This window comes from Rhinolophus sinicus, chromosome 15, assembly GCF_057876585.1.
Source record: "Rhinolophus sinicus isolate RSI-liver-muscle chromosome 15, RSI-T2T, whole genome shotgun sequence".
In the NCBI taxonomy this organism is placed as follows: Eukaryota; Metazoa; Chordata; class Mammalia; order Chiroptera; family Rhinolophidae; genus Rhinolophus; species Rhinolophus sinicus.
The window spans coordinates 26,254,428-26,276,074 of NC_142515.1; the positions used below are offsets into that span (position 1 = coordinate 26,254,428).

Sequence of the window (21,647 nt, forward strand, 5' to 3'; positions counted from 1 at the left end):
CTGTGGCTACATGTCTTTCCCCCAGCCTTGGAGGGCTCACAGGCTTGATAGAGATGGTATGGCGACCTGCAGTGGATGTTTTTGCTCAGTGGGGCCAGGTTTCCATGGAAACAATACTGATCCAGGTCCACTCCAGTTGGCCTGTGGTTTCTGAGGAGCAGGCAGGAGGGCCAAGGGGAGGAGAGCAGGCGGACAGAGGTGATGTGTCTTCTACAGGGAGGGCACTAAAAGCTGCAGAAGGTGCAGGGTTCTTTGGGCCACAGCATGTAAATGGGAGACCCAAGCTCCTTTTCAAGCTAGTATTTAGTTCATTCTGTGTATCTCCACTGAGCACCTGCGATGTGCCAGGCCAGGCATGTGCTAAGTGCAGGAGCTATAATGGTATGTAACGCAGGCATGGCTTCTGCCCTCTGAGAGCTTATAGTCTAGTGGAGGAGGCAGATATTAATCAAATAATCACAGAAGTAAATTTAAATGGTGACTATGGTAGTGACAAGAAGAAGAGGCGTGTGGTACAGCCTCAGGGAGCACCATTTCCAAAGCATCCAGGGGGGCGATGGAGGGGAGATGGAGACAAGTTAATGACTTGGTGACGTAATTAGAAGGTGAATTCCTTCTGTCATGATAGGTCATGACATGATAGGTGAACAGTGAGGTGAGGAAGAGGAAAGTGTGCTGCTTAGGTTTCTGGCTCATCTAACTGGGTAGGCAAGAGGGCGTTCCGAGAGATAGGAAACACAGAAGAGGATCAGTGTTGGAGGGGGAGGGGAGCTCATGAATTGGGTTTTAGTCATATTGAGTTTGAGGTATCGAGCAGGCAATTGGATGAACAAATCTGAAAGCAGCAAGACTTCTCAAGCCCTCCCGTACCCAGGACACGAGGTATCATTTGTAGAGACCTGACCCTCCTCCCTGTTTTTCCTCTCTGGTCTTTGTCCTTAAATGACATAATAATAAGTACTGATTCCTTACCCTGAGCCAGGCTGCCTCTCTTTTTAAAGACTTGACATATTTCAGCTTATTGGGGCCCTGTAACAACCCTATGAAATAGGGTATCACAATCCACACTTTACATGTAGGGAAACAGAGGCCCAGAAACCCTAAGTAGCCATTGCCTCAGGTCAGGTGGCAGAGTCCAGCTTTGAACCCAGGCAGCCTGAGCCAGGAGCTGTGGTCTTCACCACTTGCTCCACAACAGCCTCCTACCTGGGCCAGAGGTCCTGGCCTGTGTAAGCATCAGGGACTCGGAATTGGGACCCTCATCACCACAAACTAATAGGAAGCTCTTGGAATCCTGACCCCCTGACAGTACATTATGGTGGCACAGGATTTCAGCAGAATTCACATTAGAGAATGTGGGAACCAGAAAATGAAATTTGACAGCTAACAATAAGGGCATCCCAGCCTTGTTTTCTGCACTCGTCTGGGTGAGACCCTGGCTTGTTATGCTGCTGAGGCCTGTTTCCCTCTGTGACCCCGGCAGTGCTCAGCTGTTTTAGCTCCGTGAGAATGTCCCTAAGGGTGGAGGTGGGCTGTGCTCAGGACCAGGGTTTCAAATGCAGGGAGGAGACTTAGGTTTGCAAAAGTACTCAGCAAGGCAGGGGTGAGGTAGGCCCAGCGGCCGGCTCCCTCGCTCCCAAATTCTCCTCTGTTAATTCAGGTGAAATGGTTGTTTTGCTTGAATATGTTAGCTGAAAGCCAGGATTGCAGCAGCTTGCTTTCTTTTCAGGTTTTTTTTTTTAAAAAACTTTTTAATTGTATTTAAAATAGATACAGAGAACTGTGGAGGACAAATGTATAGCATAATGAATTATTACAAGGTGACAACTCTGGTAATTCAGCTCCCAGACCATCAGCTCCAGAAGCCGCTACGTTCCTTGTCTCAAACACAACTCCTTCCCTCTCCCCAAAAGTAGCTCCCATCCTAACTATTATGGTAATTACTTCCTTGCATTTCTATATAATTTTATTACCTGAGCACCTTCTTAAACTTACCATTTAGTCTTACCCACTTTTTAAAATTAAGTAAATTTTTGAAATTGTAGTAAAAAACACATAGCATAAAATTCACCGTCTTCATCCTTTTAAGTGTGCAGTTCCGCAGTGTTAAGTATATCCATGTTGTGCTACACCTCTCTAGAACTTTTTCCTGTTGAAAAACTGAAACTCTGTACCATGAAACAACAATTCCCCATATCCCCATCCCCACCTAGCCTGCTGGTAACCTCCATTCTACCTCTGTCTCTATGAATCAGAGTATTCCAGGTATGTCACGGGACTCATACAGCATTTGTCTTTTCATGACTGACTTCTTTCATTTAGCATTATGTCCTCAGGGTTCATCCATGCTGTAGCATGTGTCAGAATTTCCTTCTTCTTAAGGCTGAATGATATTCCATTGTGTATCTATATCACATTTTGTTTTTCCATTCACCTGTTGGTGGACATTTGAGTTGCTTCCACCTCTTGGCTATTGTGAATAATGCTGCTATGAACATGGTGTGGACTTACCTACTTTTTTATTTGATATGTCATGTAAGTCTCTTTTAATCCAAAGAGTCTCCCTCCAGACCTTTCCCCTCCCCTTTTAATTCATACGTTGAAGAACCCAGTGTATTCCAGTGCATCTTCCCCAGACTGGGTTTTGCTGACTGCACACTAATGGTACAGTTCAGCACGTCCTCTGTCCTCTGTATTTCCAGTAGATTAGATCCAGAGCTGGATCCAGAGGCTGCTCAATTATGGTTTTGAGTTTTGGGCAACCATAGGTGGTGTGTTCTTTCATCAAAATGCACAGATAGTGTTGTGTTATCGCTTTGTGTGTGAGTGCGTGTAGGGGGTGATGTTAACAGCTGCTGATACTCTGTGCTTAGATCCATTAATTAAGTTATGGGTACAAAATGGTGTTGTTCTAATTTGATAATTCCTTTTTCATTAATTAGCTGCAGCAACTTTCCTAACAGTTAGTCGATGGAAAGAAACCATACTAGAACCAGTGCAATGTTGCTTTTGTGTGTCTTATATATTTGTGTTTTGCATAAGATTTTATTTGAAGGGTCTGTTACTTATAAAATGAATAAAAGGGCAGAGAACTTCTGGGTAATGATAACTGATTGAATCCATCCGCTTTCACTCTCTCAAAATCCTAGTAAATTGATAGAAAAAGAATTTTTCTGAAAGTCCAAGACTTGCGGAAGTGGGCCAACAGCAACACAATTTTGGGTAAGTTGTAGAGGATTGGGCATCCTCTAATTGCTTCTCAAGAAAGGACATGAGAGGTCAGCATTTTGAGACCTTTAATGAATGAAAATGTCTTTATTTTACCCTCACATTTGATTGACAATTTGGCTATGTATGGAATTCTAAATTGGGGGCCCTTTTCATTCAGCCTTCTGTGCTCCAGTATTGCTGTTGAGAGAATCAAGACCATTGTAATTCCTAGCTCTTTGTAGGTGACATTATTTTTGTTCTTTCTGGAAACGTGTAGGATCTTATTTGTGCTCTCAATATGCTGAAATTCCACAGTGACTCAGATCCACAGATCTACAATATGGGGATCTATTTCCCTATATTGTGGAGAGAAGTTCTAAAACAGTTAGAGAGGCGAAAGTTGTTGGCTCCAGAGAAGGGAAATGGGGCGGGGGGACTGCCATTTTCATAACAAATCTTATAGAATGATTTGACCATTTTTGTGCATATATAGCTTTGATATAAAAACAAAAACTAAAATTAAAGGAGATGACAAAGACGGAGCATAGGCTTAGGAGTGAGGCAGACCCGGATTTGCGTCCTGGATTTCTTGCTTGGTTAACAGGGTGTTTGTGAGTCACACAGCATTTCTGAACCTCAGCTTTCTTATTTAAAATGGGGTGGGGGAGGTATTTCCACTCTGTTCAGATCACGTGGGTTGTGTGATAGAGGACGTAGAAGATTTTGTCAGCTGTGAGGAGTGGATCCGCAGGAAGTGTTAGCATCTCTGATGAGATGCTGAGGAGCCTGGGTGATGGCTGAAGTGGAGGCTGTGTTTTGAGTGGCCAGAGGACCTTGGGCAACTCAAGAGTGTGTCATGTCCTACAGTCCAGCCTGTACGCCTCTCCTCTTCCATCTTGAAAACCTGCTAGTAGAGAAAACCCAGTTTGTTCTATGTGGTGGAAAGCAGACCCCAGTCAAACTGTAGCCTTTTCTGGGTCCCATTACCTGTAGACGGAGTTAATTCACCAATCTTGTCAGGGGGCTTCCTCCCAGTTGTGTTCTCCTAGTGCTTTCATTCTCCAGCTTCCAAGTCTGCTCTTCCAAAGGCATTTTCTTCGGGGGAATAAACCTGGAATTGAGGAAAGCCACCATTAGTCAGACAGTGGAAGCCAGGCTTCCCCGAAGTGTGGCTAAACAAATCAAAGATGATAGCGTACCTTCTCTCTTTTTTATTTTTATTTTTTATACCTTCTCTCATAATTAAAGTATTCGTGTATACATGAGGGAAAGCTAATACTTTTTGTCTCAAAGCAAACTGGCTGGAGTGCTGGATTGAGAATGGTTCAGAAGCTGATCTCAATAAAAGGAGTATGGTGATTAATTAGCAATGTCTGCCATGGGCAAGGGAGGGGAAAGTGGTAGTGTGCCCATCATGTACTTGTCATCCCTGATAGAAATGTTTTTTCTTCTTTTATTAGGCCATAACCTTCATAAAGTACATTAATTTTAAATGTACAACTTGGTATATTATACACACACACACACACACACACACACACACACACACTCCACACAGATCAAAATACAGAATATTTCCAGAAGCCCAGAATTCCCTTGTGTCCCTGTTTAGTCAGTGTTCTCTTTAACACGACCATTATTTTGACTTCTATCACCATAGATTAGATTTGCTTGTGTTTTACTGCATATAAATTGAATTAAACAATATGTATTCTTGTGTCTAGCTCCTTTCGCTCAGCATAATGCCTGTGTGAGTCATTCCTGTTGTCGGGGGCTTGTTCTTCACTCATTATTCCGCTGTGTGTATACACCACAATTTGTTTATCCATTCTCCTGTTGAACATTTGAGTTATTTCCAAGTTTGGGCTATTATGAATGAAGCTGCTACAGATATTCTTGTACATGTCCTTTGGTGGACGAAACCTGTCATTTCTGTTGGATAATATTGAGGACTGAATGTGTCCCCCCCAAATTCATATGTTGAAGTCCTAACCCCCAGTGAGATGGTGCTAAAAAGTGAGGCCTTTGGGAGGTGAGTAGGTTTAGAGAATGTCATGAGGGTAGAGCCCCCATGATGGGGTTAGTTGTTATTCCCATTGTTCCTTATAAGAAATGGAAGAGACACCAGACCTTTCTCTCTGCCAGAAAGAAGGCAGCCATTCGCAAGCCTGAAGAGGGCTCTCACCAAGACCCTGACCATGTTGGCACCTTATCTTAGACTTCCCAGCCTCCAGAATTTGAGAAATAAATGTCTCTTGTTTAAGCCACCCTGTCTATTTAGTCTATGGTATTTTGTTTTGGCAGCCAGAGGCTCAGACAGCTATCATCTGCCTATCTATCATCCATCTATCTATCATCTATGTATCTATCTATGTATCTATCTATGTATCTATCTATGTATCTATCTATGTATCTATCTATCTATCTATCTATCTATCTATCTATCTATCTATCTATCTATCATCTATCTATCATCTATCTATCTAATCTGTCTCTAGGAGAGGACTTTCTGGGTCATAGGAAGGGTGAATATTTAGCTGGATTTCTACTGACAAAGCACTGAACTGCACTAAATTTGAACAGGGTCTCTGTTCCCCTCAAACACAGTTCCGGGCTGCAGATCGACACAGAGCTGTTGAACTCAGACTCTGACTGAGACATTGTATCAGCTTAGAGCAAGACTTAGAGAAAAGCAAACACCTATACCACCAGGCAGCTCATTCTCTAACCTTTGACTATTTTCATATTTTTGCAATATTTCATATTTTCAATTACTTAATTAAACTTTGATTTTCTGCAGGCCTGAATTCCCTCTAGTTCTTTCCTGACTTTTCAGGGGCTTGTCTAGGCTTGTTTTGCCTGATGTCAAATCTTCAGCTTTCTTTAGTTGTCCTAGAGTGGATTGTGTCTGTATTTGCTGGGAAAAGGCTTTGGATACCTCCGCAGCCCATCTATCAGTTCTGTATGTCTGGAAATTGTTCTTTTTTCCACCCAGAAGGGAATAATTTCTCCAGAAACTGACCTCTTTTAACCTTAGCTCTTTGCTTTTTGAAATAATAGCTACTATATGTACTGTTTGCATTGAATGCTTATGTTTGCTCACGAAATACTTCTGGCTGTCGAAAACTCCTGACTTATACACTTGTTCCTAATTTTAACAAGGGTCACACTTCTTTTTTCAGCAATACAGGGCCTTGTTCATGGTGAATGCGCAATAAATATTTATTGAATGAACTTAATGAAAATCATTTAAGAAAACATTGCATAGATCGTAACTAGAGGCTGTGGAAGGTTCCTTTCAGCTCTAAGATTTTAAGGTAAAGTCCTTAGGCTATTCCTCACCCTAAGCTGCTGGGGTGGGCAGTTGGAGGAAGGAAAGAGCCCCTTTTATTTCACTGCAGAAAGGAGTGGAGCTGTGTGGGCAGCTGCCTGGGGTCCCTGGGTTGGGCTGGCTTATTTATCCAGACTCCAGGTGCTCTGGCTCTGAACAACTGTTATTATTTCTGGATTTCTAAATTCTGTCTTTCCTTTAAGATTGAAGACCTGAGTGTTCAGCTCCCATCCCAGTTCATTTTGGTTTCACACACATTTATTGAGCATCTACTAGGTTGCAGATACTGGGCTAGGTGCTAGACTGAAAACAGGAGCAGCACAGAAACTGATCTGATAGCCAGTCAGCTCTATGACCCTGGATCAGTTACTTGTCCTCTAGGGATTCCATTTCCTTGTCTGTAAAATGGGGGTATTGCAATGCTTATCTCTGGAGAAGCATTCAGCTGTGCTATGCTGGGGCGCTATGCATCTATCCTCACTGAGGAAAACTGAGGATCGGGTGCCTGGACAACTGGATTGGTCACAGAGCTGGACCAACTCGGCACTTCCCGGCGTGTTAGTCTGCCCTCAGCCTCTCGCAGATGGTGCCTAAAACCTTCCAGAGGGTCTCGGTGCCGCGCCAACCCCCTTTTGTCCAGAGACGCTGTTCTGATCAACTCAACAAAGGCGCATGGTTTCTGTTTGCCTGGAGCCCCTCTTAGCAGATACCCCCACACCCCGATGGGGGTCCAGATGGCCCCACCCTTCCCTCCTGCTTCCACACTGCCCTCGCCCCCTCTCCATCTCCGGGAACCTGCAGCAGCACACCATCCGTGCCCCACCAGGCAGAGTCCATGGTGGGTAAGTGTCCTTAAACTCGCCAGGGACCCTGGCTTCTGGGCTGCTGCCTCTGCTGGCCCAGTGGATAAATGTTCGTTGAAGAGGATGAGACCCTCCAAGGACCCAAACTGCTTTGGCAGAAACGCAGAGAAGCTTAACAATCTGTTTAAAAAATCCTTCCTGCCCTCTGCAGTCTGTCATTTACACCTTGTCTGGCCTTGCACGGGCCAGGCCTGGGCCTGAGAATGGAGCTTTGCCCTCACCAGCTGGATGACCCTCCTGCATCTCAGATTTCCGTCTGTTAACAGGAACAACAGCACCTCCTTGCAGGGTCACCTACAGATGATTCCTGTCACATAGGACATCTACAGCAAACCGTTTTGTCATTGTGGAGTGACATGAAATGGTGAAAGGTGTGACATCTGGAGTCAGACTGCCTAGGTTCAAATTCCCTATCCCTGTCTGTGGGCCATGATGAGCTAGTCATTTACCTCTGGGTGGCAGTCACTTATTGTGACCAATCACTATCGTGTTCCTGATTGATGCGCCCCAGCCTGGAGGGCTGGAGACAAAGACTCGTGGAAGGAAAGGACCTTCTGGACCACATCGGCTCCCGTAACTGATCCATCACTTATTATTACTAGTTTTTATTGTGGTAAATATATGTAAAAAATAAAATTTGCCATTTTAACAATTAAGGATATAATTTAGCGGCATTAATTACAGTCAGAGTGTTGTGCAACTATGACCCGTTTCCAAAACTTTTCATCTCTCCAAACAGGAACTCTGTACCTAGTAAACAATCACTCCCCATTCCCGCCTCCCTCCACCTTGGTAACCTGTAATCTACTCTCTATCTCTATGAATTTGCCTGTTCTAGATATTTCATAAAAGTTATCACTTATTTTTAAAGCACCCTTTGTAGAGCAATAGCAGCTCTGTCAATGCAGGAATGTAAAATGTGTTATTTAGCATTTCGTTTGCTCTTAAAATCATTAAATTTGGAATGTTAAATGTAATGATAATTTTATTCATGCCATAGTTATAGATTTAGTAATTATGTTTTTATTTCTAAAACAATGTTTTAATTTTTTGTTATGGCCTGTTTATTATAGAAAATATGGAAAATATAGAACAATATAAAAGAAGAGATTAAAAAAATTACCTACAATTCCAATGATGTTAGCTTTTTGGCGTTCTTTTGTTTTTGCTTTTGTTTTTTTAAGAAATTAGATTTATAATTAAATACATTTAATGGTTTTACGCTATGAGCTGCTGAATTTAGGTTTTTGTCAGTTTGAGAAGGACCACTACATTTGAGATTAGAAGACCCCACCTAAGTCTAATGAAAGCAAGACAAGGTCTAAGAATGTCTGGACTTTGTCTTGGTTACATTGCCAAGTAGACCCAGAAAGCATTCATTTGCAGGAGAGCTAAGGAAAAAGGAGAGGCAGGAATCCTCCAAAATGAATCATGTTTGTCAAAAGGAATTTTTCTAGACAGACCTTTTCGCTAACGTAAAACGCTTACCAGTTTTGGCTTTTTTTTTGGAAATGCATACACTTACCACATGCCAGTATAGCATAAGGCACTTTCAAATGTAGTACTATTTATTCAATCCCACACCCTACCCAAGGAGGTATGTCTTATCCTCATTTTATATCCTGGCTTTACCACCGACGCGCTGTGTGGTCTTGGATAGGTTACTAAACCTCTCTGAGCTTTCAGCTCCTTATTTGTAGAAATAGTACCTTCCTCATAAGTTTGTTGGGAGGATTAAATGATTGAATATGTAAAGCCCTTGGAATACAATAACCCTTAGAATTTGTAGGCCAATGAAAGTGTTTGTTAACTGTCAGGATTATTCTTTATAGATGAGGCCCCTGAGACTGGGGGGGATGAATGAGCCCTGTGATGCCAGTTTTTGTCATCTTGGATTCAGAAGGACAGCAGGCTAGCTCCGATGGAGAAGGCTGCTCTTCCTCAGATGTGGGTTTTGGGTATATGATATGTTTCCACACAGGGCCCTCTCTTTCCCACATGCCACAGGAAGCAGAAGGGGCTGAATCAGAGGACAAGTAGAAGAGAAAATTGATTACGTCTCACTCTTCAGTTTAAACCGCCCAGAGGTTTCCCATTCCCCCCAGGATTCAGCCCAACTCTGTAACAGATGCACTCAGGCCTTCAGGATCTGCCCTCCCTTACCAGTACCCCAGTCTCATCTCCTGCCTGAAAATCTCCCAGTCATGCCAAAAGGCCCTGTGCCTCTTTCTGCCTCTGGGCCTTCTCCTTCTCTGTTCCCTCTGTCTGGAACACTCTTCTCTCACTCCTGCTTCACTGGCTAATTCCCAATCATCCTTCAGGTCTTAAACTTATACCCCCTACTGGAAGCCTTCCCTGGTTTCTTGGGTGAGCTACACGTTCTGTGGATTCCCCTCGTCCCTACACTGCCTGTAAATGCTATTTATACATGAGTGAGGTGGATACTGTGATGCGGTGTCTGGATCTGCCTGCAGGAATGAAGGAATTGTCCCCCCGCTGCTAGAAGAGCTGCCCTCAACTGTCAGCCCTCATTGGGGGCAGCCCTTATCTGAAGAAAACAGCCTCACGCAAGGTTATAGCTCCTTCCAGGGGCAGCCCTCGCCATGGGATAAAGGCCCAGCACTCTTGCCACAGTTGAGACAGCTCCCAAGGGTCATCTTGTCTTCAGAACTTCTTGTAGAACTGATGGAGTCTGCCACCGAAACAGCGTAACAGGTTAGTGTTGCCCTCTGTCCAAACCCCGTCCTTTCCATCCTCCCAAGACAGTGATCCTGAGTGCATTTCCTAATACATGCTCTGTAAGCTCTTCTCCATCCTAGAGATTCTTCCCAGGGACCCAACCTGTGCCATGTGCTGACTGTGGCTCATTCATGCCCCCAGGGTAATACCCAAGGCTCTCAACTGACCTCTATGTCCCTCGGCATCTGACTCCCTCCCTTCTCCCCACCCATCTCACTGTTCCCTGGGGAATTCTCTCTCTAGCCTAATGTGACTCTTCATTGCTCAGACTTTCACAGGAAGCCTGCCTCTTCTGCACCTTCATTCTCACGATCCCCCCTCCCCTGAATAACCTCCCTAGGCTTCCATAGAAAAAAATATTTATTCAGCATTTTTGATGTGCGAGGCCCTGAACTAGGCATTAGGGAACAAGACAGATGCAAACCTGTCCACAGGGTGCTTTAGCCTAGGAGGGAGGAGACTCGTTAGATAAACGAGTAATTCCGTGACAGTGTCAATGCTCTGAGGGGAAGAAGCACAGGGAACTATGAGGTCATGTGACAAGGGAGGCAGCTGACCCAACCCCGGGACAGGGAAGGCTTCCCTGAGGAGGACTAGGCCAGGCTGAGGATGGTGGAAAGAGCCTGCCAGCACAGCGACTGTCAGACGCAAACAGCATGAGGTGCTTCGTAAACTGAGAGATGAACCCCAAGCAAAAATCTCTAATATTCCCAATGCTTGGCTCACAGTTGGCACGCCATCAATGTCTGATACATGAATGAGCAAACTGCTACCTGCACAGACGCTGTCACCTTGCTCTCTCCCTTTTATCTCCTCTTCTTTCTTCCTCTTGCTCTTGGCGTCTCTGTTGCTCCCAGTGCTTCTCAACTGCCAGAGTTGTCCTGGTTGCGTGTGGTGGCCTCTATGAAAGTCACTTGATTTTAAGTCGAGGAGCTTGTCCCTGCTTCAGGCTTTGTTATTGAGAGCCTCACGTGGTCTAGCCTTCTTCAAATTTGAGGGCATCAAAGGGTTTAGAGATGAAAGCTAAAGTGTCCTAAGTCTTGCTGGCATGACCTCCGTGGGACTCCTGGTTTCTCAGTCCCTATTGGGGTGGGAGGTCCATGGTGCATTGAATGCTGTGTCCTACCTGGGTGTGTGGCCTAGTGGAGCAAGATCCAGACTCATTCATGGCTCATCTCTGTAACTCCTCTGTCATTTGTAGGTGGGCTGGTTGCTTCACTTCTGTGGGCCACCAACTGTGCAGATGTATTTGGATTCAGTCAGTTAATCCCTATCCTGCTCTGACATCTTAAGATTGAAGCTACTGTACACCAGTGTCACATGACTCTGTCCTCTCCCCTCCAGTCTCCTTCTAGACCTCCTCCCTGCCCCCCCCCCCCCCGTGGTTATCTTTCTCTTTGATGTGTCTCATCCTTGCTCACAGTATGTGGAAACTGAAGAGGAGTGAGGCAGGCAGGCTGCAGACCCTTTGTCCCTGCCAGTCTGCTTCCTTCAATGGCTCCCCAGAGTTTTCAGGTCCAAGTTCAAACTCATTAACTCAGCACACCAGGCCTTGATTCTTAGAGCGTGGTCTCTGGAACCACTGGCATCAGAATCACGCTGCCTCACCAATCCCCTCCCCACAACTTTCGAACAGTGACAATTCTGATTAAGAAGGTCTTGAGTAGGTCTTAGGAATTGACATTTATAATAAGCACCTCAGGGGATTAAAAAAAATGTACTAGTGGTGATGGGAGGTTAGATCAGACTACACAGGTAAAGAAATCCAAACAGTAGGGAAAAAAAAGCGTATGCTGAAACTGTCCCCTTGCTACCACCCGGTCCCTTCCCTGGAAACACCACGGTCATTGGTTCTGGGGACAGTGCCTTGAGCACAGGCACAAGCCAGGGGATCCACAAGCTCCATAAAGTCAGAGAACAGCTGCAGGAGGGCCTCAGGGAGGAGCCCCCATGTCTGACCTGCACCTGCACTGCCCACCTGAACCCCTGCCACACTCCAGCCTTGCTGAAGGTGCCAAAGCTCAGCCACTGAGGACTGCTGCGGTCTGTGTGCCTTACCTCACGCAGGTCTCTGCTCAGAAAGCATTTCTTCCTGTTTTGCTACCCAGTCAATGTCTATTTATCCTTCAAGACTCAGCTTAAGTGCTTCCTCTTCCAGGGAGCCTTCCAGCCCTACGCTGAGCCCCACTCTGTGGGTTCTCTACCATTCCACACTCCCTGTTAACAAACTAATTGTGTTGAATGGGCTCTCCTTTTTCAGTTCCCCCGCTGGACTGTGAGCTCACCGTGGGCCAGGTCCGTTTTTATTCCCTGTTGAGTTGCTGAGTCCTAGTACAGCGTACATAGTTCGTGAATACTCAACAAATGGTGTTTAACAAGTGCTAAGATAGCAGGCATTTTGTCTCATTCTTGTGGTTTGCAGTTTGGAAATCTAAACTACAGTGCTCTGCAGCCTCTCGCGGCTCTCTACCTTCTGGGTGCTTCAGAAGGGGTGGTGGAGGCGGAGGAAAGGACCCTGAGCAGAGAGCTGGAAGGAGGGCGCTGTTTCTTCAAGTCACAACAGGAGATGGTCCTCAGCTCCAGAGTACGGGAGGAGGCTCATACCACCGAATGGGGAGACCCAGCCCAGAGTTTCCCTTGGGGGGGGGGGTGCCTGCTGGTGGCCAGTGGGCAGAGTGGGGCTTGGCGGAGCTTTCCTGGCAGAAGCAGTGTGACAGGCCTGCCTCCTCCCCATCCGCGCAGAGGGAGCAGGTGGCCCAACTATAGGGAGGGGGTAGGGAGACCCAACAGAGGGAGGGGCATGGGAGAGGAAATTGAACAAGCAAAGGGGGGTTGGGGTGTGGGGCTGGCCAGGCGGCTGTTTAACGAGTAAATGTGCTGGGAACGCTAATGAGCTGCGTTCATTCATGGCGAGCTGCCTCCCGAACTGGGGAGCCGGCCAGGTTCTGGGGTGGAGGCACTGGGGATGGGAGCCAAGTTGGGGAGCTGCCTGGCTGCTGGGGCAGGGCCTCCTGTGATGGGCTGGCGTGGGGTGGGGTGGGTCTTTGTCCTGGGTCTCAGGAGACCCTCCTTCCTTCCCCACTTTAAAGGCCAGGCCTTGCCAAGTGGTAACAACTTGACTCAAGTCCTGCTTGGGATTCACTGTCCAGGCTAATCTGGAAGCTTCTAAGGTAGCGAGTGGCTGGCTCTCAGGAGCCCCAGGCAGGGCAGAGCACACAGCGCCCTGCTTACTCCCACCCCTCCTCCCATCCCTTCACCCTTCCTCTCTGAAGCCCCCAGGGCACGGTGCCTGGCTAATCAACACTCTCCCTCTTCCCCACATGGGTCCTGGCTTTGAGGAAACCTGTGAGGTCATGGGGCCAGGAGGCACCACTGGAGCGGAAGGTTGGAGACCAGACATCATCAACAGTCTGAGTGCCGTGGGTGACAGGCCTACTAAGTGCCAGATGCTGGGTTAAGTGCCAAAGTGAGGAAGTGAGAAAGCCATGGGGTGGGGGCAGGCTCTGGCCCAGGAGGGGTGTCAGGGAAGGAGCCACATATGTAAACAGAGCCCCAGCTAAGAGGGGATAAACAAAGCAGCAAGCTCAAAGGAATGAGGATTTAACTGCCTGAGGCAGCTGGGGAGGGTCTGGAAGGGGAGGGGGGCTGAGTGCCCTGAGTAGGAATTTGTGAGGGAGAGGGGAGAAGAGGCCCTCGAAGACCTGATTTGTGGGAAGGTTCTCTCAGATCATACCTCACTGGGGCCCTTGAGAAAGTCCCTTCTCCCCAGATGTCACTGAATTGATGCTCAAGAACCTATGGCCCTGGATGGAGGTCATGGACTGGAGTGTGTGAAAACTTTTAAAAGAACTGTCAAAAGCCCACAAAATCAGCCTCGTTAGTTGCAACATACTGGCCACAGTTCTATCTGTGCTGTGACAGTAGAGGCACTGCAAAATTTTCATTAAGATGGAAAAGAAAAACTAAGACAAACCCTGAGCCTGTACTTAGTGGATGATAAGGCTTTAATCTTGTGGAGCCCATCAACATACCACCCACCTCCAACAAGCTGTGCTTGGCACTGGCACCTCTCGGACCAGCCACCTTTCTTTCTCGCTTCTCCCAAGGGGAAACCCAGGGAAACCGACTCCTGTGATGGGAGATTCTTCTTGAGCTGCTCAACTGTTCCTTCTTGCTCGGCTGTAGGCAGCCTGGAATCAGGGGCCCTGACTGATGGAGGAAAGATGCCTGGGTCCTGTGGAGCACCAGCAAACCACGGCGGTCCTTGATACTGGGGCGGTCCTTCTCTTTCTGGCTTGAGGCTGATTCTCTCTCCCCCTGCATTTCCTGTTCACACCCATGTCTACACCTGCCTTAGAGTGAGAAAAGTCCCCTAAAATCTAGGGTCTGACAGGGGTAGCCCATGGTCCTTCTCTCCCAAGCAGGCTGCCCAGCTTTTTCCCAGCACTGTCTGCTATCCTTTGAAGACAGGACTGAACACCAGTTTTCATCTGTCAGAAATGGAGGAATGCTGGAGTGAGCAGAGGAAGATACCAAGTCCCATTGATACCCTGCTCTCTAACTCCTGGAGAGCCAGCGTAGCCACACGGGCAGAAGTAACATCTCTGCACTGTGCAATGTCCAAATCAAGGCCATTCTCATTCTGGGTGCAGCGAGCTTCGCGTTCCCCTTGGAGAAGTGGGGTTGCTGCAATCTTGGAGGAGAATGTGTTGAGGGAGGGGAGGAGACTGTACTTGGCCTAGGGCTTTTGTCCGTGCCCCACCCCCAGCCCTTAAGGTCTCATGCTAAGTAAGGTAGATAGATGGCTTGGAGGTGGCCACCTGAGGCGCGGGGCTTCCTTTCACCACAAAGTGACACAGCAAGTCTGATGGGGCCTGAGAGCAGTCCTGCCGTCGGGGAAAGCACGTCTGAAGCCCAGGGGAAGGGGTCTAGGCGGCAAAATAAGATCCCCTCCCCCCCCCCGGACCGGCAGCTGGGGCTGCGGGTGCCGGGTGCGCGCATCTAAGTGAGCTCATCCTCGGGGTGTGTGTGTGTGTGTGTGTGTGTGTGTGTGTGTGCACGCGCGCGCGCGCAGCCGGCGAACGTCGGGACCGGCAGGTGGAACCTTGGGCTACCGCCCCTCCACCGCAGCCCCCTGCCCCCTCTAGGCGCCTTGTAGGTTCCACCTTTGAAACTGTACGCTGCTGCCAGCAGCCGCCAAGTGGTCGTCTGGAGGCGGGGGCGGGGAGGGGGTGTGTGGGGGAGGGCGGGGAGGAGTCTGGCCCTGGATGTGTGCTTTTCGATTGATGGATGACTGCCGGGTGGGAGCGAGTGTGCGGGTGTGAGTGTGTGATTGTGTGTGTGTGTGTGTATGTGTGTGTGTGCGCGCGAGGTGCGTGCGCGCACGGGGCCTGCCCATTTTCCTCGCAGCAGTCAGTTGGGAGCTGGAGGGAGGGAGGGAGAGGCAGCTAGCGAGAAACCGGAGAGGAGAGGAGCGCCCTCCGCCCAAGGCGTCCTCCCTCGGTCCGCGCACAGGCGCTGTCGCTTGGGGCAGCAAGGTGCCTCCCAGCCCGCAAGGGCGCAGCGAACCAGCCTGCAGTCTCTTCGGTGGTTCTGCCCCGGGACTGCACCTGGAGGCCGCCCCAGACGGGGATGGTAAGCGGCTGCCGCCGTCTGGCACGCCAGAGGGACGCGGTGAGGGCACCATGGCGCTGACGCCCCAGAGGGGGTCCTCCGCGGGGCTGGTTCGGCCCGAGCTCTGGCTGCTGCTTTGGGTAGCTGCGTGGCGCCTGGGGGCCACGGCGTGCCCCGCCCTCTGCACCTGCACCGGCACCACGGTGGATTGTCACGGCACGGGGCTGCAGGCCATACCCAAGAACATCCCACGGAACACGGAGCGCCTGTGAGTATGGCCCCCATCTGTAGCCCAAAGGGAGCCGAAGGTTGCCCTCCCATCCAGATGCAATTCGGGGCTGTGGGTGGGGGCTGGACCGTTGGGACCGGGCCCCGCAGCCAGTAGACGAGTCACTGCCTGCCAGGGTCCTCCTCGAGCCAGGAGCCAGGAGCGCCACTGTTTTCCTTTCCAGGGATTCAAAGGGCCCTCGGTGGGGCTGTCAGCTCCCATCCTCACACCTGCACCCTGCGCTCAGCAGTGGCAGGCCCTCCCCACTGCGCCAGCACTTTATTCCTCCAGGGTGCCTGTGAATTGGTGCCAGAAAGCCTTCCTGGCACCCAGGAGGGAAGCTCCTCACGCTTGCCAGGAACCACCTCTCCTTTTGGACACATGGGGCTTGGGCTGTGTTCTGAACAGGATTTGTGGACGTGGGCTCTGAGGGCTTGCAGGCTGTGATGGGTGGCAAGACGGGATGGAGCTGAAGTTTCCTGTCTCCCCCTCCCCCATTGTTTGCCCCAGAGCTTTAAGAATTGCCTCGCAGGTGGCAGGCATTGGTTCCCCGCCTCACTTCCAGCTATCCCCAACCCCAACAGACAATGGGCTGTGGGGGATTTGGGTTTGGGGCCTGGGGTATGTTCCATTCAGCACCCAGTGAGAGGTATGTGCGACCTGGACCGAGAGACCTGTGAATAATGCTGAGAGGTCAGGAGCTTGGAGTGGGAGACATGAGGTTAAAGACATTGACCGTGACAAGTCATAAAAACACCATTTCTCCTACCCTTTCTCTCACTTCTAAATTCTTGGGGAAACTCAGCCCTTTCTAGACCCGCTGAGCTTTGTAGGGTGTGTGTGTGTGTGTGTGTGTGTGTGTGTGTGTGTGTGTGTGTGTGTGGTTAGCATGTGTGTGTGTGTTTACAGACCTCTATAATTTGTTTTCCCAGATTCCCTGCAGAATATGTGTCTGTGTGAATTCCTAGGGTAGTGGTGTCACTTCAGTGCAAGACTGTGAGAATCCCACCCAGTACATGGGCTGTGGGTGTGTGCGCAGATTTGGGTCACGTGCGGGGCCTTTGTGCTGCTTGCAGAGGTGACGGCCTCCGGAGACTTTTGAACTGGACTTTGGAGAAGGCTGTTGGCTCCTTTGAAACCTGCTGACTCCTTCTTCTCATACTCCTGGGCAACTGCAGTGGCTCTCAGGAAAGGCGTAGATATTTCGGTAACTTTTGAGCACATTTTCATGGCTCCCTGCTGGTCAGAGGCAGAAACCAGACCCTGGAGAGAGCTGTCTCCTGAATCAAAGTCCACACCAAGGTCAGCAATTAGTGAGCACAGTTTGCTCCAGACTCTCCTTGGCTGAGTAAGAAATATTCCTGTGGAGGTTTCAGAGAATTTGCAATCTAGATGCAATCTAGATGGGAATCATTGTGTGTGTGAGGGCATGTGTGGGGCTGGGGAAAGATGCTGGCGTGGGCAGAGGTTGGATCAAACCGACTTTGCTTGGGGCACCCGTGCATTATCTTGCGTGGTCTGGAGAAGGACTGAGGGTCAGAAATCTGTCCAAAGGAACCCTGAGGTTGCAGGGTTACCCTCAACACCTGTTTCCTCTGGACCTACTCTCTGTTCCTTGGCCATGTGCACAGGGCATTTCTCTTGCAGCTGTTAGCCTGGTAGCAGCCTTGTCTGAGACACATTAACCCCTCTCCTTTGCCTTTGGATTTGAATCATGAAGTCATCTCATTCCTTGCTTTTCTTTATCATTAGTATTGAGGAAAGTATTTATCTTTAGTATTTAGTTTTGACTTTCATGAACTCATGAGTTCTTTTGTGATTAAAAGAGATATGTGTTAAATTTCCTAGTGCAGAGGAAAGAGTTGACACTCCAACTGCCTAGGTTGGAGCCCCAGCTTTGTCAGTTATTTGCTGTGTGACCTTGGGCAAGTTATTTAACATCTCTGAGCTTTAGTTGCTTTCTCAGGAAAATGGGGCTGCTAATACATAAGGTCTCTGGTTCTGGTGAGGACTGAAGATAAAGTGTGACAATTGCCTGGTATATTAAGATACTCGCTAAGCGAGAACTATTATAATGATAGGATCAGGAGAAGACTCTCGTAATTTAATTCAGCAGATGTTTACAGAGCCAGGAACTGCCCTCGGTGCTGAAGCTCCAGCCTGGAGTGAGCAAATCCCTGCCCTCAAGAGATGTATAGTCAAAAGGACGCGGCAGTGGACACCTAACTGTAAGCTCCTGGGAGGGGTCCAGGCCAGCAGTGTGATGAGGCTGTCAGGGGGAACACTGGGGTGAGGAGCCCTTTTCTGGGGTGAAAGGCTTCTCAGATGGAGCATTTTATCAGGGCACTTCGGGACCCAATATTGGTTGGGTTGGATTTTGCCAAGTAGAGAGGGCAGGCAGCCAGACAGAGGGAGCACATGAGCAAAAGACTTGTGGGTGTGAGTGTGTCTGGCCTGATGGGTGAATGGCAGCTTTGCCCTGGGGCTGGAACATTCTGTGTCCAGTGGGATGTGATGGGACTTGAGGCTGGGAAGGTTGGGAAGGGTCAGGTAGGCCTTTCTTTATCTAGATTTTTCCTTTGGGGACTTCAGGGTTGGAATCCAGGGGTGAGTTATCGTGAGAGAGTGGGATGAGGTCTGATCTTTGCTATGTGCAAAACTACTCGGATGGGGAAAGCAGAGGGAGCCTGCCTTTTCAACAGGCAGGCCACGAAAAAGCCATTTGAGAAGGAAAAGTACACTCGGAGAAGAGGCCTTGGGGAGAGCCTGGGTGGACTCAAAATCACTGTGGCAAATGCTCTCTCTCGCTAATCAATATGAGCATCGTGCAGTATCAGAGCCTCAAACGGCAGCTTCTTCTGAAGCTGTGAAATTTTTATAGACTGCAGATGTGCACTTGCCTTTTGTCCCCCATGCAGTTTCTACAGCCGCCCGCAAGGCCTGGCAACTTTACGACCATGTAGTCTATAACCCTGGGTCCAGGTCTGTCCCCTTAAGTGGGAAGAAATTGTCATTGGTTTGCTGCGGGGACTTCTGGGAAGAGGCTGTGCAGGCCCCAGAGCTGTTGGTTCAGCCAGAGGGGCTGTGGGGCTGGTGGGCTGGGTAGGGAAGGGGTGCTGAATAATTCACTGCAATGGCACAATTAGCATACTGAGTGAGGGTTGGGGGTGTGCTGGAGGAGGCCTGGAAGCTTCCTCTCTTTGCAGAGCGCAGGCTCAGAGGGACCCAGCCATGGCCACTATTAATTGTCTTTTCTTCTTCTCAGTACCTTGACTTCCAGTTAGTTTTTTTTTCTTTAATTAAACAAGTCTTTTGGGCTAGAGTATTCAGGATAGTGTGATAAGAGAGTAAGTGTGCCACAGATTCTCTTGCGGGTGCAGGGTGCAGAGAGGGAAGAAGCCTGAGGATGGAGAGGCCGGGAAGGGCCCTGCGAAGGCCTGTGGCTTCTGTTTTGCCTCAGGCACAGCACATTTTGCTGTTCTTCAGGCCATGGGGACCTCCTTCCTGCCTTCCTTGCTATGTCCCTTTGCTTTCTGGCCAGTTTGTCTACTGCCCTAGCTCCCTGCCTGCTGCAGAGAACTGGAGGGCCCATGCTTTCTCCTGGCTCGGCCCCCTGAGTCTGGAGGCCCCATTCAATGGGGCTGAGTGGTCATTCCCAAGGAAGACTGCCCAGGGCACCCCCAGGCTGATTGTCTGGGAGCCTGTTTGGAATTCCAAATAATGATTGGCTGGTGGCCATGGTGAGAGCAATCAGGGGTCCACATTGAAGACATGTCTACCACTGGGGCCTGGGCTCTCTGAGCGAGGTTCTGTAGTTTCCTGCAGAGTTTACCCACACTGTGTAGAGGGCCTTGCCTTCTGGTAGGACTCTAGTTTCCAGTAGCAGGTGCTCAGGGCTTATTGCTGGGCTCCCAATGACTGGTGGTGGGGCCCCAATGCTGTCATTCTATCCTCTCTGGGACCTAGTTTCCCCATCTGAAGAGGGGATAATGACAGCTTTGGGGATTAATGGTAAAGATTAAGTGACCGAATGCATGGAGGTGGCATGCTTGGCACATGGCTGGTGTTCTACCATCCGTCAGCCTCTGGGAAGAGTGACACCTATGACCTCATGAGACTTTGCCAGGACTCACTCATGCTATGTGGGTAAAAATGCTTTGTGATTCAATTAGATGATATTCTTAGTTGAGAAGCTCAAGCCAAAGGTTTGAGGGTTCAGCTGGGGCAGGAGAGAGCTTGGGAGGTAAGCATCTGAGTGTCGGCCACGCTTGAGGCTGATCTTGTGGAGTCTGGCTGCTCAGAGTACTCCTTCCCTGTACTGGGGCATCTCTGCTCCCATCTCCTGGGACAGGGAGCAGGGCAGTGCCAGGCAGGGGCTCTCTGCAGGGTGGGCAGCGGATGGTGTGGCTCTGGAGCCAGCCGGCCTGGGTTTTTAGCCTCTCTGCCACTCAACAGCTGAGGGAGCTTGAGCAAGTTATAGGGTTTAATTAATTCATTCCACTGATAGCGATCTATTGAATGTCTGCTTTGTGCGAGTGAATAGTGCCGGACAGAAACCAAAACCTCTCCTCTCTCCGAGTTTTAGGCCAGCAGGCAAGGTAGAGATGAATGACATAATATGAGAATAAACACGTACTTGCAAACTGCGATAAGTGCTCTGGAGAAACGTGACTTCTCAGACCCCCCATTTCCTTGCCCACAACGTGGGGATGATGACAGGACCTGCTTCAAAGGGTGGTCATGAGCATTAATTGGGGTAACGCTGGGAGAAGCACTTTGCACTGGGCCTGGCACACAGCAAGTGCCCAATAAGTGGTATTATTACTGTTATTAAGGTAACAGAATTGCAGGGATGTGAAAGGAACTGGATCCCAGCATGGCCCTGCTCTCTTGTCCCCCCGCCCCGAGAAACCTAGAATACATGGAGTCAGGGCTGCCCCTTTCCTCGTTGTTCCCTCTCCGTTGTCCCCTCTCCGAGGCAGGAGGCTGGCTGGGGTGGCTCAGGCTGCCCGAGGCTGCCAGCAGGGGTGGCCGTACTCTTTTGGGGCCAGGCGAGGGGCGTCGGACAGGCAGCTCCTGCATTATTGGGAGCAGACGGGAGCTTGGCGGAGTTACCGCCTCCAGTTCTGTGCCGGCATTAGCAGCTCGGCAGGGCTCTTGCTTAATGGGATTTTCTTCCCAAATGCTGTAATTATCGCCATACAAATACTTATTACCCAGAGCAGATGACGGCCGGGCCTTGGGCTGTAGCCAGAGAGCTGGGCTGTGCTCAAGGGTGGAGAATTGGCTCTTCTTTTTTATGGAACTCTCGACCCCCTCCTCTTCTTTCTGGAACCCAGCCTGTGGCGCACAAACAGCTGTTGGGCACCTGCCGTGTGCAAAGTGTCTGGAGAGGTCCAGGGTGTGGACCTGCTCCTCTGGGAGCTTGCGGTGTGGTGGGGAAAAAGGTCTGTCTGGAAAAGAACAAACGTGTAAGGATTTCCATAGGGACAGAGCACAGTGGCTACCAGGGCAGGCTTTGGTGTGAGAATGGCGTAGTTTGAATCCTGCCTCCATCAGCTGCCACCTAAGAGATCTTGGGCAGCTCACTAGTGACTTGATTTTCTCATCTGTAAAATGGGGC

The 21,647-nt window shown here is 49.2% G+C and overlaps 1 protein-coding gene across 1 annotated transcript in view; it reads left to right on the forward strand.

Moving 5' to 3' along the window:
• Positions 1 to 15,563: 15,563 nt before the first annotated feature.
• SLIT1 (slit guidance ligand 1) overlaps positions 15,564 to 21,647 on the forward strand; it is a 156,392-nt gene continuing 150,308 nt past the window's right edge. Inside the window, exon 1 of the mRNA XM_019724789.3 lies at positions 15,564 to 16,024. Coding sequence (XP_019580348.3) covers positions 15,828 to 16,024 — 197 coding nt within the window. The 5' untranslated portion in view covers positions 15,564 to 15,827. The remainder of the gene's footprint in view (positions 16,025 to 21,647) is intronic.